This window comes from Oncorhynchus nerka, linkage group LG25 (assembly GCF_034236695.1).
Source record: "Oncorhynchus nerka isolate Pitt River linkage group LG25, Oner_Uvic_2.0, whole genome shotgun sequence".
Lineage (NCBI taxonomy): Eukaryota > Metazoa > Chordata > Actinopteri > Salmoniformes > Salmonidae > Oncorhynchus > Oncorhynchus nerka.
In genome coordinates, this window is record NC_088420.1 from 30736888 (window position 1) to 30751225 (window position 14338).

General features: G+C 42.0%; 3 protein-coding genes across 4 annotated transcripts; 2 read left to right on the plus strand and 1 right to left on the minus strand.

The window, feature by feature from the left end:
* Positions 1 to 348: 348 nt before the first annotated feature.
* On the minus strand, positions 349 to 1028 carry LOC115109368 (metallothionein A). Its single transcript, XM_029634185.2, has 3 exons — positions 913 to 1028; positions 726 to 794; positions 349 to 554 (listed from the first exon to the last, which is right to left on the minus strand). Exons 1-3 carry the CDS (start codon positions 935 to 937, stop codon positions 463 to 465), a joined length of 186 nt encoding a protein of 61 aa, XP_029490045.1. The 5' UTR covers positions 938 to 1028; the 3' UTR covers positions 349 to 462.
* Positions 1029 to 2375: 1347 nt separating this feature from the next.
* On the plus strand, positions 2376 to 8669 carry bbs2 (Bardet-Biedl syndrome 2). 2 transcript variants are annotated; one of them, XM_029634184.2, is made up of 18 exons: positions 2376 to 2883; positions 3500 to 3628; positions 3741 to 3968; positions 4142 to 4267; positions 4399 to 4461; positions 4612 to 4689; positions 4825 to 4929; positions 5071 to 5157; positions 5362 to 5497; positions 5594 to 5733; positions 6041 to 6182; positions 6575 to 6746; positions 6936 to 7062; positions 7216 to 7338; positions 7432 to 7569; positions 7684 to 7796; positions 7921 to 8069; positions 8181 to 8669. In XM_029634184.2, exons 2-18 carry the CDS (start codon positions 3512 to 3514, stop codon positions 8285 to 8287), a joined length of 2151 nt encoding a protein of 716 aa, XP_029490044.1. In that variant the 5' UTR covers positions 2376 to 2883; positions 3500 to 3511; the 3' UTR covers positions 8288 to 8669. The 2 variants fall into 2 exon arrangements, with proteins under 2 accessions (XP_029490044.1, XP_029490043.1); XM_029634183.2 differs by having other exon boundaries at positions 2377 to 2883; positions 6933 to 7062.
* A 345-nt stretch (positions 8670 to 9014) lies between these two features.
* On the plus strand, positions 9015 to 14280 carry LOC115108906 (UDP-GlcNAc:betaGal beta-1,3-N-acetylglucosaminyltransferase 9-like). Its single transcript, XM_029633467.2, has 2 exons — positions 9015 to 9238; positions 11027 to 14280. The coding sequence occupies exon 2, from the start codon at positions 11377 to 11379 to the stop codon at positions 12733 to 12735; it is 1359 nt and encodes a 452-aa protein (XP_029489327.1). The 5' UTR covers positions 9015 to 9238; positions 11027 to 11376; the 3' UTR covers positions 12736 to 14280.
* The last annotated feature ends 58 nt before the right edge of the window (positions 14281 to 14338 follow it).

Consider the following 14338-nt stretch of genomic DNA (forward strand, 5'->3'; position numbering starts at 1 on the left):
GTGCATCCCACTTGAAATAGCACTGCGGCATCTTTAGCAATAGCTTCCGATACGCTTTTTCATGTTAAAGAGTTCTGGTTCCACCAAGGACTATAACACTCAGCGATCATGCCTCATTTTCCAACAAGATCTTACACTTTGTAGTAGTCAGCTGTCACGCCATCTGCTGTGCTGGCTGGTTAAGGTGATCAAGCTTGCAATTGTGCCTCAACTGAACCATTTTAGTAAAATGAAAAACTGGTTTCCTAGGAGTGTGCAATCACTCTTTTTGGAGCACAGACAACATGATTGACCTCTTATGTCCCAAAGCCCAACTCCAGTAACCCAAGTTAGTCAAAGAAACTTGAATAAGTTACATGCAATTTATTTCCTTACATTTGACAAAGAACAAAAGCTATGCTCAACATGGTACAACTTCATAGTCATAGGGAATGGACTGCATTGTGATGTCATACACAGGCCTCACTGACAACAGCTGGTATCACAAGTCTTGCCCTTGCACACGCAGCCTGAGGCACACTTGCTGCAGCCGGAGGGACAGCAGTCGCAGCAACCTGATGGGCCGAAAAATAATCGATTAGTGATGACCAAAGACTATTTAGTTGCCACCTAATGAGGCAATTGAGGTTAATTAGGCTTACCATGGGGCTTTAAAGTGCCACCAGCGATAAGAAAAATACTATTGGCCTAATAACACTAGTTGGATTTAGAATAGAACCACTTACTTGCTTTCTTACAACTAGTGCATGCGCAGTTGGAGCACTTGCAGGATCCACCGCAGTTGCAAGATCCAGCTATAAATAAACAGTTGAGTTAGGTAATTGGTAATTAGCCTGTTAAGATTTTAGAAATACGTTTAAGGCGTATCCATAGCCTATAGTCTTAATAAATTGATCAATATACATAACTTACTTTTGGAGCATTCACAAGGATCCATTTTCCAGTTTTTGAGTTCCCTTCTTTATCCGAATGGATCGTAGTAGTTTGGCTGGGTGTCAGTGGTGTGTTGTCAGCTTTTAATTTCTAACTAGCGAGACTTCGACTTTATATGGTCCGGGGCAGACAGGTGCCGTGTGCAGAACAGAGTCGCGCGTTCACGCAGACAGATCATTAATAGGCTTGCTTGCACACGGTTTATTATCTAGCGCGAAAACATGCCCATCAAGGGAATAGTAGCCTATTGTTTCAATAGCCTACATAGCCTAATTACCATGTTGACAATTGATTCATTCAAATATGGCTACCCATTATGTTACTATGCAAACATGTATTAGTATTTTTATTTATTTATGAATGCCTTCAAATAACCCACTGGGTCTGGACTTTCGTTAACGTTTAGTTACCAGATATTGTTATTTTACAGACACACTAAATGTATTGTTCAAATTCATGATGATTTAAAGTGTTATAGCCTATAGGCATATCTAATCTAGGACTAGTAGGCTATAGATTAGAATGAGAGAAATGTATGTAATTCTAGATGTAAACTTGTCGTGAATCATTTGAATGTATAGTGTGTATGACAAATAGATTTAAACGACGATTTAGGCTATAAATCACTACATTGTTGACTGGTTTTCGACTGGACAGTCGGCGTTATTGTGCGCAGTGCACACGGTACACAACAGTTGGGCAATTGTTCTTTTGTCACTTTTCCGGGGGAATTTGCTGTCATTGGTGCTGTGTTGAGAGCTTCCATGTCCATGCTTCCCTTATTTGCACACGGGCAGCACTCGTGAGCAACATTCGAATGAGAATGAATCACTTTGCGCTCGTCGACTGAGTGTTAGTATTTTTGCGCTCGTCGACTGAGTGTTAGTATTTTTCCAGAATCTGCTGCCTGAGTAATTGAGCTGTGTCATACCACAAACATTGTGCAATGTTATACAAATAGTCACTGACAGTACCAGCTACAATTAATTACAAACGACCGTAATGAAAACAGTGATGCTACCAGAACTGTCATTGGCCTACAACAAGGATAGTCTATCATGAAAATATATATATTTCATCATATAAAATGAAGATATATTAACTTTTTTTAAAGTTAAGCATGTACTTTACCATAATATGAATCATAGTCAATACAGAAGCATATAGTATAATGAAATATAATACATGTTTTCCCGGTGAGGAACTTGTTTTTTGGAGTAAAAATAATTTAAACCTTTTTTTACTTATTGTTGAAGAATTGAATGAAGCCTGTTTATTCAACGATTACTTCGCAGCACTTTGTACTGTAGTGTTGCGCTCGCGATAAAGTGAGGGAGTTATTTTATACTGACCAAGGTTGAACCGGGCAAAACCCCACACGTCATCGGGCGAAAGCGGGGAGGGAGGAGCGCCTTTCTCAAATCTGCTCCTTGCTCTGTCATTTTGTCAACAAGGCATCATGGTGTATCGTTCAGAAGCCTCCAACATCGTTTTGTCCATGAAATACATGTTTGAATTTTCTAACTCGTTTTAATTGGGAATAAAGCTCAAAAGCAATCACTTTTGCATGTGAAACAGAATCCTACTCATTACTCCACGTGCTCCTAAATCACTTTGTTTTGAGCTGATTTCGCGTTCACATCACTGCGTTCACATCCTAATCGGAATTAGGAAACGCGGAAAGTTTCGATTATCTGATTCGTTGAACGCGGCACGGTTACAAAACGAACGCAATCAACCTTCATCCGGTGCAAAACACGCTTACACGAGCGCCCGGGCGAGATTCATCGAACCCCCTCAGTAACTTCAGAAGATTTGAGTGACAAGTTACGTCATTTGCAAGAGGGAAAGCATCTTGTTGCCTTGTATTCGGACGTTAGCATAGCATGCTTGTAGCTAGCTAACCCATAAACGTTGACAGTTAAAGACAGCTAAACATCGAGGACTTCGGTAAGATATCATTTCACTTTATCACATGTTCCATTCATATGCGTAAAATGCAATGCTTTTTATGTTGTTGAAAAATATCGTGTCTTGTTGCAGCTGGAAATGGTGGCTAGCATGCTAGCTATTTGGCTAACGTTAACGTAGATAGCTGTGATGAGTTTACAATCAATCTGACTGTTTTGTGCCAGTCGTGGATGTCTTCATGATTGGGAAAGTGAACTACTGAAATTTTGCACTCGAGTACTAACATTATTTTAATTGGTCATAGCTATGCTATCTTTGTAGTTATCTGTTTATCTAATTTTGGCAAGTTTTGAAGATAATGAGGAGCCAATGAACATAGCTAACTAGAGAGCAAACTACAGGGATTAGGTAGATGAAAAGCTTTGACAAGCTGCCCAGTGTTGCTAGGTAACGGGACACCCAGCGGGCGACGAGTAAGCTGTTTATAACATTAGGGTAGTTTGCAAGTATCTGCTAGATTGAAAGAGGGATACAACATCCTTGTTTCTCCAGCAGTAATGATTCGATTTCATACTCGTCTCAAAACAAGCAACCAGCAGAACACATACACACACACACACACCATATGTACCATGATTGGTTATTATTGTTGTAGGATTGTGCCACCATGTTGGTGCCTATATTCACCCTCAAGCTGAACCATAAAATCAACCCTCGCATGGTTACAATGGGCAAGTTTGATGGGATCCACCCATGCCTCACTGCAGCTACACAAGCAGGGAAGGTATGGCCTCACTCAGTTCTCTTTCATAGTTTCTCCATTTACATGTATGCATGAAGTATGCATTGGAGCATAGCACTCCAGTGAAGTTATTCAATCTTCTCTTATCCATCAGGTGTTCATCCATAACCCTCATACACGTGGCCAGCGGCAGGCAGCCCACCGTCTGAGTCAGAGTGCCCAGGATTCGGACATCTCTCTGCTCAATATCAACCAGGCTGTGAGCTGCCTGACAGCTGGCACACTAGGACCCAACACCACTGGAGACACGCTCCTCGTGGGCACCCAGACAAACCTGCTGGCTTATGACGTACACGACAATGCTGACATCTTCTACAGAGAGGTGAACCAAGGACAATACAAAGGACTGGACACAATGTTATAACATATCAATACAGCCTCATGATTATGTTGTAGCAGCAGTATTACATAAGCCATCTGCCTGCTGAATCATTAACTGAATACAAAGTTGCAAATGAAGATGTAATGTCCTTTTTCACATCATATTCTCTGTAGGTGACAGATGGGGCCAATGCCATTGTTTTAGGGAAATTGGGGAACATTGAGTCCCCCCTCGCCATCATCGGAGGAAACTGCGCTTTGCAAGGATTTGACTATGAGGGGAATGACCAGTTCTGGACAGTATGGCTCGCGTTCCTCTTACTCTCTTGATTATGTGAACTGTTGTGCAAAAATGAAATTGAAATTAAAATAATTTTATGCAATAGAAAAGTGATAACTGTTGATGTCTGTTTCTATGGGTTCATTTTCAGGTCACGGGGGATAATGTGCGATCATTGGTGCTCTGTGATTTTACTAGTGATGGAAAAAATGAGGTGTTGCATTTAATTTTTTATCCAAAGATGAAAGCAAATACTTTGCAATATAAAACTCAACAATTTCAGATGTTGTGTTATTAAATAGATAGGCATATACTAGATCCTAAAATGGGTAATATATTGTGTTTTTTTGTCTGGTGTTTACAGCTTCTTGTCGGATCAGAGGACTTTGACATTAGGGTATTCAAAGAAGACGAACTTGTGTCTGAGATTGCTGAAAATGAGGTATTGCTCATCTTACATGAGGCCATGTTGTTTCTAATGCTATTTGATTATGTTTTATGATCTTGATGTTTATAGTACATTGTGTGTCAGCAAAGAGACAATGTATGCTGATTGCTCTCTCTTTGTGTCATTCAGACGGTTACCTCCCTCTGTCATATGCATGGCAGCAGGTTTGGTTATGCTCTGGCCAACGGTACTGTGGGTGTATATGACCGCACTGCCCGCTACTGGAGAATCAAGGTACTGCAAGTTTTGAATTGGCTGAATATTAGGTAGTTTTCTGTCTAAATGCATCCCTGTCACTTTACACAAAGCATATTAAACTTGCACCAGCTTTATGTTTAAAGATGTGCCAGTAAAGGTTACCCCTTCTCCCTGCAGTCTAAGAACCATGCAATGAGCATCCATGCATTTGACCTTAACGCTGACGGTGTTGTAGAACTCATCACAGGCTGGTCCAATGGAAAGGTAAACCACCTTGATGTGTCAGTCGATAATCAATTTAGCACCTATTTGTTAAAATGAGTACAGCGCAAATCAAGGAGAGTCTTCCAAAGTTCTCTAAATCCTTCACTTTGTCACATTGTCTGGAACTGGTTGGCACTTGGCACCAGCCTTTCCTCCAAGTGTAAGGAATGTTGTAAGTCCCCTTGACTTCACCATCATTTACAGATTGATGCACGGAGCGATCGAACAGGTGAAGTCATCTTCAAAGACAACTTCTCGTCCTCTGTGGCTGGAGTGGTGGAAGGGGACTATCGCATGGATGGACAGATACAGCTAATCTGTACCTCTGTGGAGGGAGAAGGTAAAGACATGTGGAACACCATGGCTATTGAATATTGTTTATTTGTGTGTATGTTTTCAGTAAGTGACATCCAATATGTTGTGTACTGGTTGTCAGTGCGTGGCTACCTGCCTGCCAGTAAGGAGATGAAGGGGAATCTGATGGACTCCAGTGTGGAGCAGGATCTGATCCGAGAGCTGAGTCAGCGCAGGCAGAACCTGCTACTGGAACTACGCAACTATGAGGAGAATGCCAAGGTTTCTAAGAACACACACTGACAAACACTTTCACAGAAATAACTTTGAGGATAAAGCTACAACCAAACACACTTTTACATTCATTGATGTGCTGAAACTCTCTGAAGTTAATATTATAAGAATATAATGCTAAAGCCCACACGTACAAGCATACACCCACACCCCAGACCAACATTCAAAGACAAACTTTCTCAGTTACTGTGAGGAGAACACTACTATCCTCCCACCTCTTAACTCTGTACAGACTACACACCCATGGTGATTGTGTCATAGTGTAAAATACCTCTGTGTGACTGTGTCTCTGTAGCAGGCTGTCCCAGGAGCTTCAGAACGGGACACCCAGATGGGGGTGATACCAGCCAATACCCAGCTCCAGACTGTCCTCTCTGTCAGAGCTGCCACGGAGTCCCAGAGGTCACACATAGAGCTCAGCATCTCCACGCCCAATGGTAAACACCATCACCCCACACAGATACCCTCCTTACCATCTTCACGGACCACTAACACACTCATGCCCTAGATTTACATTGTCATCAATTCCCAGTAAGCAGCTCACTTACACAGAGCTAAAACCACACAGAAACTCACCAAGCTGACCAAACCTCAGCCTGTCCCACATTGAAACCAATGACTCTCACCATCCTATAATTCCAGAATTCTCAGCATCGTGTATTTATTACTGCACTGTTGGAGCTAGTAACACAATCATTTTGCTACACCTGCAATAACATCTGCTAAATATGTGTATGCGACCAGTAACGTGATGTTATTTGATTTTGATTTGATGTGACTTACTGTGGTAAGTGGGCTGGGTACTGACCTCTTGGCATTCCTTCTACAGAGACCATAATTCGAGCCGTGCTGATTTTTGCAGAGGGAATTTTTGAGGGTGAAAGTCATGTGGTACATCCCAGTGCCCAGAATCTATGTGGTTCTATCTGTGTTCCCATCATTCCCCCCAAAGATATCCCTGTGGATCTACACATCAAAGCTTTTGTTGGCGGCAAGAGCAGGTACACATATTTCAATGATGAAAGAGACATAGATGTGTTCTCTGCATAGATGTGTTAATGTATTGATTTGCCAATGAAATTCACTCTTATTATCCAAACGTTGTAGTTTCAGTGGAACTTTAGCTCTGTCCAATAAAAAAAAAACATTATTTTGTCATTTGATTGTGCTTCTTCTGTTTCCTGCAGCAGTCAGTTCCACGTCTTTGAGATCACACGTCAGCTGCCTCGCTTCTCCATGTATGATCTTAATGTTGAGCCTGAGGCCCCCCAACCTACTGGGAAAGTTACCTTCACCATCAACGACAGGCCACAGAGAGTGAGCACAAACTCTATCGCTTTCTCTCACTTACTCTTATACACACACACACTTTCATGTGCTGTCACCTGTGGCGACTTCCGAGCCCTTCTGGCGTTCTGCTCCATAGTAATGTTACTGTCACTATCAAATGGCTGTATTCTCTGTCATTAGGTGGTCATGTGGCTGAACCAGAACTTCCTTCTACTAGAGGGCATTGATACCCCAGACGTGACGTTCACCTCTCTACGTGGCGGAGGACTACTCACCATCAGCATGCTAAGCACTAGTGGAGAGGTATGTCTACATGTCCTAACACGTATCGCTGTGCACAGGATATCTCTAGTATTTCAAAATGGACCCTTCACCTGCCCTTTTCTTTACAATCAGATCACACTAAACACAGATGACATAGACCTGGCAGGGGATCTAGTCCAATCACTGGCCTCCTTCCTGGCCATAGAGGACCTACAGGCAGAGGCAGACTTCCCCACATACTTTGGGGAGCTGCGAACGACCCTAACTGAGGTAAACTCCCCACCTCAGCCTCCACACCAATAGTATTTATCTCATTACCAACCATTTCTCTCATTATTGTGTGTGGTAGGCCTAACATATTTTTGTAATCAATTGTTTTAACAGGTAGATGACTATCACTCTGTCCACCAAAAGCTGACGGCGGCCATAGCAGATCATTCTAATCACATCCGTAACATGCTGGTGCAGGCAGAGGACGCACGGCTCATGGGTGACATGTGAGTGACAACACACCAACCACCAGCTCCATGATTTTTCTGTAGGATTCATTTGCATGGTTCGATAAGGTGATAATGACCTGTTTTTCTTTTTAATCCCTTCATCTTTCTTTGTGCCTGACAGAAGGAACATGAAGAAGCGCTACATTGAGCTCTATGACCTGAACAGAGACCTGATCAATGAGTACAAGATCCGATCCAACAATCACAATGCTCTCCTCGCTTGCCTTAAGTCTGTCAACCAGGCCATTCAGAGGGCAGGGAGACTGAGAGGTGAGTAGGGGTTGGCGGAGATTAGTGAAGCATCAGGTTTGAAGAGAATTTAATGTGTGTTTTAAAGGTTTCAGATCTCTGCAAACCTCTCTTCCTCTTTGTTTCTCTCAGTGGGAAAGCCAAAGAATCAGGTTATCACAGCCTGCCGAGACGCTATCAAAAACAACAATGTCAACGTCCTGTTCAAGATCATGAAAGCAGGCACAGCCTCTTCCTGAGAGCACCGCACTCTGGTTGCCTGAAATCCTGAAGGGATTGGAATCCCTGAGAGGCCAGTCTGGGGGAGCAATGGGGGGAGGCTTTACATGAGAGAAGAAAGACTAGTTCTCTAGTGGCTTGGCCAGAAGAAGAAACAGGCCTCACCTGGACCCCCAGGTGCCATTGGGCAGAAGTGATGTTTTAGAGGAGTCAGTGGTTGGGAGTAACTGTCAACTTGTATATGTTGTTTTGTAGCCAAAGAACTATACTCCTTGAATGTTAAATGGGACCAGCAGAGTGAGATACATGTTTACTTTTTGTAGATTGTAAATAGACAGGGAACTGTATTATGTGTGTGCAGAAAGAAATGTAACTAAATTAAATGACTGTCTTATAAGTTAATTTTTCTCTGTTTTGAGTTTTTCTTTGTAGTATTTGTATTCAAGTCTTCTCGGTTAAATAAATGTATTTCATGTCTGTCTCACCATGCGAAGTGAGTCCTGCTCCTAAATTGCAGCCATTTTAGACCGCTAAGGGCTAAAAGAACAGATTGTCCCATATTGCAACGATCACCACCATAAAAGTACACCGTCGGACAAATAAGTATGCTAGGTCTTCATCATTATGCCCCCTTCCCCTTCCTCCAAATTCTTGGGAGTCTGTCTCCAGTTGCTTAGCTGTTAGCTGAACCTGCGACTCCCACACGTGTCACGTGGCCAGTGTAAAGAACACGGTTAAAACGGTGTCGTGCCAGTTTTGCACATTTCTCCAAAAGTTAACTCCTTCTTACAGAGCCTCCAAACCAAGTACGTCTGTATTCATTTAATGTGTTTTCTCTCAATTTTAAACCTCGTTTATGTTGGACCCCAGCTTTCCTACAGTCTGAGACTGCAGATTTCATACAGAAACCAGATGTTCCCGGGTTTGGCAGTGGCGCTATATAATTGCTTTGGTGACTTTAATCTGTCGTGGTAAGTATGATGACTGATGTGCAGGATACTTTGTACACATACCGTATACTGATTACAATACAAACGCGGTTATTCAATATAGGGCTCCCTGTGATATGCAAATATGCAACAGTCTGGCAATTACATGTAAATGTAATGCGTCATGGTAGGATATATAATATATGCAACACAATTATTCCTTTGAGGGTAAAAGCATGTGCAAAATGCGTAAAATACGTTTAGTTGTTTTGTTCAAAGATGCATTTTTTCAAGCTATAAACTGCATGGTTAACCGATAGTTACATTTATGAAGGATATTAATATGAGCATTACGTTAGGAACACTGTTCTAATGAACACAGGACATGCTTTTCTATTTAGGAATCTTATGTACAGTTTAACATAAGATCCGACACTCCCCCTCCTATTTGGGGCTACGTCCTATAAGAGGGAATGTCAATGTAGTCATTCTTCGAAATGTTTTGGAACATTTTATTTTAAAAACACCCCACTTCGATGGAGCACAGCTACAGAAGTGACTTTTTGTAGCAGGTTAGGAGAGCGTTTGATCTAACCTAACCGTACCCAAGTTCCTAACCTTAACCTAATTATCCTAAACTGCTACGTTATTTCTCCCAACCTGCTACGAAAACGTCATTTCCGGTGGTAGCTGTATTGAAAGTGGCGTGTTTTTGGGGAATCACGTTTTTCCATTGCTTCTTCTGAGGTGTCATTTGAATGCTAGACAACTGGGAGATGGTCTGGGTCCGTTTTCCCAAACGTATTTTAAGGCTAAATTCATCGTTAGAACTTTCGTAGGAACATCGTCAAATCCGTTTCCCAAAACCATACATCAGTAAAGTTACTCTTGAAAACGCTCGTTATTTAACGACTGTCTCAGAACAGTCGTAGAACAGCTAAGTGGGTCGTCCATTAGATGTTTTTTTGTCCTTCCGCCTCACTTTATACACAGAAGATCTCCGCTAAACAAAATCCAGATGTTTATTTGTCTTTCTGTGACTACAGATAACTTTAAAGAGACTGTGACTACAAATATAAGGTTTCCAATTTCTTTGCAATTGTTACTAAATGCGAAGGATACAAATATGATTAAATGAAAACCGCGGTGTCTATTCGAATACAGATTGGCTACGTATACCAATATGCTGTTTTTCAATTATATTAAAACAAATGCCATGTTTATTCAATTTAGTTTTATTTAGCTATTTGTACGTTACTGTCTGTAATTTTTGCCTCAATATATTTAATGATGTGGAACCTCTTGATTTAGTGCATTATTTTAGGGTGAGCATTAGAATAAGCTGCCGCAATATTTGTAGCCATAGGAGATATCTCTCTAGGAGCTGATTTGTAGGTAAATATTTGAAAGGGAGAATACTGATCCGAGAGCAGCGCTGCCTTTCATGCGAGCGTATCAGAATCGACATATGCCTCAGACGCAATTAGTGAATGTTCTCTCTGCATGTTGTTTTGGTAAACACATGTTACAGCTTCGGCTGTTGTACAAAATATGCATAATTAAAACACTCCTAAACCTAAATCGTAATCGGGAAACCGTAGGGGGCGTGTCTGCTATAGGAAGATTTATTCTTGCAAATAGTTCTGTGAATTTGGGGAAATTAGTTTGAACGATTGCAACTGCAGAGATAATATATTAATAATAACTTAAATGAAAAACAGAAAATAAATTATACAATGTAAATAACTGTAAATATAAAAGTAAAATATAAAATGTACTTTTGTTTTTCTCCTTTTATGTTTAATACTCGTGATATATCTTCATATCAAGGAGCAGAGCCTGCTAATGAGATGGGATGGAATGAGTGTCATGAACTAAAGGGAAAACCCCTCACATACTGCAGGAGAAACATCAAGACTGCAGAGTGTTGGGTTACGGAGAATAAATCGTCAGGACCTCAGGGTCATAACTGTTCCCTGTCATTATGTTCACTCAATGAATGGAAACAATCCGGTTGGAAAACATCCGGAAAACCTTTGCATGGATGATCAGTATTATGAAATCCTCCCAGGATGCTGTGTGGCGCTTTCTGATCTCAGATCCTGAGGGAGAGGAAAATAAAGATAAATGGGAAAAGAGTGGTAAATAAAATCAGAGGGAAATATGTTCAGTCGGACACAATGAAGAGAATTCATATAAAAGATGTTCTGTGCACCCTGCTCATGCTGGGGCTACTCTGTCTGATGTTGTATGCCCATCAAGGCTTCACTTCCATCTGGGACACCTGGCAGTTAGAGCAGGGCTGTACAAGCTCCCGCGCTCTTTTAGGGCCCCCACCAGAGAGCCATGTAACTAAACGGGTCCCTTCTACGCCCCCAGACAAGACAAAGTGCCAGTCTCCGCATCAGTCCCATTCTAAGTCTCAGACATACCCCAAGTCTAAACTTCAGTCTAAATCCAAACCTCAGACCAAGAACAAATCTAAGTCAAAGAAAGATGAGGGGACAAAGGCTGTTCCGGTTTTACCCACACGACCACCTTTTGACTTTGAGGGTTACCTGAGGGATAAGGACAACCGGGACTTCAGACTGCTGATGGACCAGCTAGGGAAGTGCTCAGGCGAGCCCTACATGCTCATTGCTATCAAGTCAGTAGTGGCAGACTTTGAAAGGAGACAGGTAGTGCGGCGCACCTGGGGAAGAGAGGGTGTTCTCCAGGATGGGCAGACAGTAAAGACTGTATTCCTCCTTGGGGTGCCCAGGAACAAGACCGCCCTGCCTTTCTGGGACCGGCTCCTTGCCTACGAGAGCCACACCTTTGGGGACATTCTCCTCTGGGACTTTGATGACACATTTTTCAACTTGACACTTAAAGAGACCCACTTCCTCCAGTGGGTGAATGACAGCTGCTCCAATGTCCAGTTCATCTTCAAAGGTGACGCTGATGTCTATGTGAATATTGAGAACATTGTGGAGATGGTGAAGGGTCAGAAGCCTGATAAGGACCTCTTTGTGGGTGATATAATCCACCATGCCTGCCCCATCCGCTGGCGCAGCAGCAAGTACTTTGTGCCTGAGTTTGTGTACGGCCAGACGATGTATCCGTCATATGCAGGAGGGGGAGGCTTTGTGATGTCTGGTCACACCGCCAGGCGGCTGAGTGAAGCGTGTCAGCAGGTAGAACTATTCCCTATCGACGATGTGTTCTTAGGCATGTGCTTACAGAGAATGGGAGTGAAACCGTCACACCATGAGGGTTTTCGTACGTTTGGCATTGTGCGCCCCTCTGCTGCTCCCCACCTCCAGGTGTTTGACCCTTGTTTCTGCAGGGAGCTGATGGTGGTACACAGCCTGACAGTGCCACAGATCTGGCTCATGTGGAACCTGCTGCATGACCCCCAACTGAGCTGTCACAGTAACCCGACCCCCACCCTGTGGCCCTTCAAGTGGAGGGGCAAGGTACTCAGGACAACAGGACAAAAGGACTCAGAGACTACAGTGGAACAGGACTATGATGTTACAGTGTTTGTAAAGCATTGAGAGGTTTGGTTTAAGTTGATCAGAGGGACTACACTGTGAAAGCCATTGGGATATGGAAGCTGTGATTGAATGTTTGCTAGTTATTTTGAGGTTTTTGCTTAAAAGTTTACAGCCATTTTAAATGTACTCCTTGTCTAAGAAAAAAAACATGTTATCTTGTTCATTAACATCCTGGATGTAAAACCAGTCTGTATACTGGTGGTAATGTTTAAAATATCCCTGCTCCATTTAGGTACAGTATGACTGAATTCATTTTTGTATTTTATTGCACAGAGCCTCAATAAGGTCAATATTGACTGAAGCATGTGCCAGGTTGATTTTGTGAAATTGAATGTACATTACAGTGTTGTCAATTATGAATTGTTGTGTGTGATAACACATCATATTACACATGTACATAAACTTGAAAGGGAAGTTAGGGGAGGCAAAGCTCAATGCATCAACTGTATAGGACACATCACTGCACTTTATACTCCTCTGTAAATTGGTCATCTCTGTACACCTGTCGCAAGACCCACTGGTTGATGCTTATTTATAAAACCCTCTTAGGCCTAACTCCCCCCTCCACATACAACACCCGTTCTGCCAGTCACATTCTGTTAAAGGTCCCCAAAGCAAATACATCCCTGGTTCGCTCCTCTTTTCAGTTCGCTGCAGCTAGCGACAGGAATGAGCTGCAACAAACACTCAAACTGGACAGTTTTATCTCAATCTCGTCATTCAACGACTCAATCATGGACACCCTTACTGACAGTTGTGGCTGCTTTACGTGATATATTCTTGTCTCTACCTTCTTGCCCTTTGTGCTGTTATCTGTATCCAATAATGTTTGTACCATGTTGTTATGTTGTGTTGCTACCATCCTGTGTGGTTATGTGTTGCTGCCTTGCTATGTTGTTGTCTTAGGTCTCTATGTAGCGTTGTGTGTTTTGTCCTATATTTATATTGTATTTTTTTATATTTTTTTAAATACCAGGCCCCCGTCCCCGCTGGAGGCCTTTTGCCTTTTGGTAGGCCGTCATTGTAAATAAGAATTTGTTCTTAACTGACTTGCCTAGTTAAATAAAGGTTCAATAAAAAATAACTGTAGCTGTGGTAGGAAGTCCCCAAGGGACCTCGTTATATAGTTCCACACTCTGGGGGAACTTTCCTAGAAATGTTCCAGCAGAGGTATGAACACAAAGAAACAGTTCACACCTTGTTATGTGCACAGAACCTCTTTTTTTTTAGTTCATAATTAGACACTGAAGACGACAATCACCAAGCAACAAACCAAAGCTCAGAGTAAAGCCTGAACATGAGTGGGTGGGTGGTGTGCTATCATTTACAATACTTCTGATAATCAGACGTCATACATGGTGTTCCTTTTTAAACTTGTATGTTCAGCTACACCTCCAACTGTAGTCCAAATGCTTTCTTTACACGACATGCTGTTGATATGAAAATAGAAAGCAATCTGTTAACACTGAAATTGTCCCTGGTGGAAAAACTGCATGTCCTGCTTTTTCTTGCTCTTAGTAAATAAATAAAACAAAACTTTTTGTGTCATATTTATTACATCCATTTGTTCATATCCTTTTTGTACATACAGTAACAGGATTAT

Bases quoted from the DNA above. Each gene is read 5' to 3' on its own strand.
- LOC115109368 (XM_029634185.2), bottom strand. From the start codon at position 937: ATGGATCCTTGTGAATGCTCCAAAA. The intron at 795-912 runs GTAAGTTATGTA...GTTTATTTATAG, and splicing joins TCCTTGTGAATGCTCCAAAA to CTGGATCTTGCAACTGCGGT. The intron at 555-725 runs GTAAGTGGTTCT...TCGGCCCATCAG, and splicing joins CACTAGTTGTAAGAAAGCAA to GTTGCTGCGACTGCTGTCCC.
- bbs2 (XM_029634183.2), top strand. From the start codon at position 3,512: ATGTTGGTGCCTATATTCACCCTCAAGCTGAACCATAAAATCAACCCT. The intron at 5,158-5,361 runs GTAAACCACCTT...CATCATTTACAG, and splicing joins CAGGCTGGTCCAATGGAAAG to ATTGATGCACGGAGCGATCG. The intron at 7,063-7,215 runs GTGAGCACAAAC...CTCTGTCATTAG, and splicing joins TCAACGACAGGCCACAGAGA to GTGGTCATGTGGCTGAACCA.
- LOC115108906 (XM_029633467.2), top strand. From the start codon at position 11,377: ATGAAGAGAATTCATATAAAAGATGTTCTGTGCACCCTGCTCATGCTG.